The sequence below is a fragment of the Amphiura filiformis genome, chromosome 5, assembly GCF_039555335.1.
Source record: "Amphiura filiformis chromosome 5, Afil_fr2py, whole genome shotgun sequence".
NCBI classification, from domain to species: domain Eukaryota; kingdom Metazoa; phylum Echinodermata; class Ophiuroidea; order Amphilepidida; family Amphiuridae; genus Amphiura; species Amphiura filiformis.
The window spans coordinates 6,545,998-6,549,080 of NC_092632.1; the positions used below are offsets into that span (position 1 = coordinate 6,545,998).

The 3,083-nt window shown below is 35.5% G+C and overlaps 1 protein-coding gene across 1 annotated transcript; it reads left to right on the top strand.

Moving 5' to 3' along the window:
* The first annotated feature begins 1,779 nt into the window (after positions 1 to 1,779).
* On the top strand, positions 1,780 to 2,839 carry LOC140151790 (adenosine receptor A3-like). The gene has a single exon (XM_072174127.1). The coding sequence runs from the start codon at positions 1,844 to 1,846 to the stop codon at positions 2,822 to 2,824; it is 981 nt and encodes a 326-aa protein (XP_072030228.1). The 5' UTR covers positions 1,780 to 1,843; the 3' UTR covers positions 2,825 to 2,839.
* The last annotated feature ends 244 nt before the right edge of the window (positions 2,840 to 3,083 follow it).

Consider the following 3,083-nt stretch of genomic DNA (forward strand, 5'->3'; position numbering starts at 1 on the left):
AAGTGTTGATTTGTCTTTTTGGTTTTCATTTTTAAAGGCATAGTTTATTTAGTTTGGCAATTCTGAACAATTACTGATTAGATTGTTGTAACTGTTAGAGTGATATACCGTAATAATTATTATAGTCAAACGTTTTTGTGGTACTTAAAACAAAGGTTTAAGTTAAAATTAAAATTAAAACAAAAACATTTAGAAATTAAAAGTAAAACAACAATTGCCGCGCTCTTTACCTAAACTATATTAAAGAGTAAGACTAAATATCTTTTATCTTTCGACAGAGTAAGACTAAAATTAGTTTTCGAAATCATTATACGACATCTTTTTATAACTTTGAAAAGAAATTAGTAACTGTTAACTGACTGGTCAATATTGTAAACTAAGGTTCGGATGCACACAACACATTACATTATATGCATTACGTCAATGTCTTCTGCCAGGTCAAGTTACTAATGGATGTCGATCAGAAACACGATTTACTAAAAACCTACTCAAGACTTTACTATTTACTCGATTTGCTAAGCGTTCTTTATGAGCTGATCAAAACGGTATGATATTGAAATATGGATCCAAAAACAGTTTTGTACAATCACTAGCCATGCGGAAGTTATGACCAGGTTATGGCAAAGGTCTGCAGGTACCATTTCGTCAGGAAGCAAATAACTGTGTATTTCTTTGTACTGATTTGTATCATTTGTTTTATGGTGCTAACAAAGACTTTCTTTATAATTCTTCTTGGTTGACAGTACTTTTCGTTAGCCCAATCGTAGCCTTTGTGAAGGCGGTATTTCTCCGAATCTATAACATTTTCATCACACCAGTCTTGAAGTTCGCGATTGGTACAACCATGCAAGTATTTCTTGTGTTTCTGAGTAAGTTGTATGTCTGACACCTGTCCAATCCTCCTCTGTCATAGCAATCAACTGCTATAGGTTTCTAGGCCACTGTCTGAATCATCTGTAAACTACTGACGAATACTGCCCTATTTCCCTCCAACTGGAAAGGAGAAGACACTTTGGAGTCATTACCCCTCTATCGTGTTTGTATACCACATTATGTGCCACTCCGAAATAAGGGATTTGCAAGACTAACTATTTACTAATCCGATTATTTGAACACATTAGTGAATAGTCGGAGAGACCGAATTATCTTAGATTTTGACAAATTCCATCTAAATTGAAATTGCAAATCTTAAAATTCCGATGAAATAGTCATTAAAAATTCAATTTAAATAGATCCAATGCACACACGTAACAACTCTAAAATAACACTCCCAACTATACAGTAATCATGTTAAAGTAGTCCAATCAAAAGCTAAACCAGTATCTCTAATATTTATAGTTTCGCAGATACGAATCAAATTTTGACTTTCTAGAAGTAACCAGTTATAATGAATTAACCGATGTGAAACACGTCCATTTACCTCCCGACAAAACACTACGTGGGTTGCATTCTTGAATCTTTACAGTCAAATCGGAATTCCCTCGTTTATAAGTGAACATGTTGTCAGGGCGCTGTTGAACACTCACTAAATGGACCGCTCTTAGAAATTGGGTAACTCTGTATGAATTAAGCAACACCCTGTGGTAACAAAATGTATATTTTGCCGGTACATATTCGACGTGTAATACTTTTTGACGTCACGAAAATTATTGGACATATATTATACGTAACATATGGAGTCTGCAGCTACCCTAAAGCACTGGAATGATATTACATATATCGTCCCAATATTTACATAAAACATGAAATCAATGTTCCATGCATTTGGATGGCCGTGAAGTAAAAATACATCAAGCATAATCTTCGGGAGTCGCTTGGAACATCAGTTTCGCACAACGTGACAATGACGGATGTTAACACTACAGCCGAGGTTAGTTCCTCACATCCACCAGACATATTCAGAGCTTCTATATGTACCATATTAACAACAATGGGTATTTGTGCGGACAGCTTTTGCATGTTTGTTCTGTATCGAGCAAAAGAAATCAACAAAATTACGCGGCTACTCATGGCATCTCTCGCACTCAGCGATTTATGTGTAGGATTTTTTGGTCTAATACCCTTAGTTTGGTCCGCATCCATCGGAGGATGGCCCGAGGCGATTAGTCCAACCTGCGTTCTTCATATGTTTGCCTTGCAACTCTTCCAATATTGTGGTATATCTGCCATAATGTTTTTGAATTTAGAGTGTTACATCGCCATAACACGACCATTGAAATATGTCGAGATTGTGACACGTAAACGTACTCTAGTACTAATTACCATGCAGTGGACATTCTGGATGACTTGGGGAATCACAATGTTTTTAATTTTTAAAGACAACGTTATCTATGATCATCATTTTGGTTTTTGTATCATCAAATATTCTTATCGAAAACTTTCATTTGTCATTAGCCGTGCCGTATTGCACATCTTCATTCCAGTTTTTGTGGTGATAGTGATGTACTGCAGAATCTTGTGTATCGCACGTCGGCATATGGCGCAAATAGCAGAACAAAAAGCAATGCAAAGACATCTGAAAGTTTCTCCGGTCAGAATGCGTGACTACAAAGTTTATAAATCTGTTCTTTTTGTAACCATCAGCATTGCCATATTCTGGATACCGTTCACTGTGATAGAGATATATGAGACAGTCACTGGTGACCCTCTTCCACATCTTGTAGTATCGATAGGAGAATTGCTGGAGTTCTCCATACCGTGGATGAATGTATTGATTTTATTTCTCAAGTATGGGACATTTAGAAATGTTGCTATTAAATTATTTGCTGCTGCTGTTGATAAAATCTATAATTCACGAAATATTGAAAGAAACGAGAACAGCTAACGGACAATTTGGACAAAGTAACGTCAGCAAAATAAATGGGATATGAGCAATGCAAAGCTGAAAGAACTCTAAAGAAATTTATTGAATTGTTTCTTACATTTACCTTTCTTTTTCCACATTTACCTCAACGAGAATAATGCTTTTATATATACTTCAATTACATATTGGAATATACTGGAAAATACAGTGTTTTGTGACCGTAAAAGCACATTCTCCTTAAACCACCGTAAATATGAATAGAGTTGCTCCATGTGAATTA

Bases quoted from the DNA above. Each gene is read 5' to 3' on its own strand.
- LOC140151790 (XM_072174127.1), top strand. From the start codon at position 1,844: ATGACGGATGTTAACACTACAGCCGAGGTTAGTTCCTCACATCCACCA.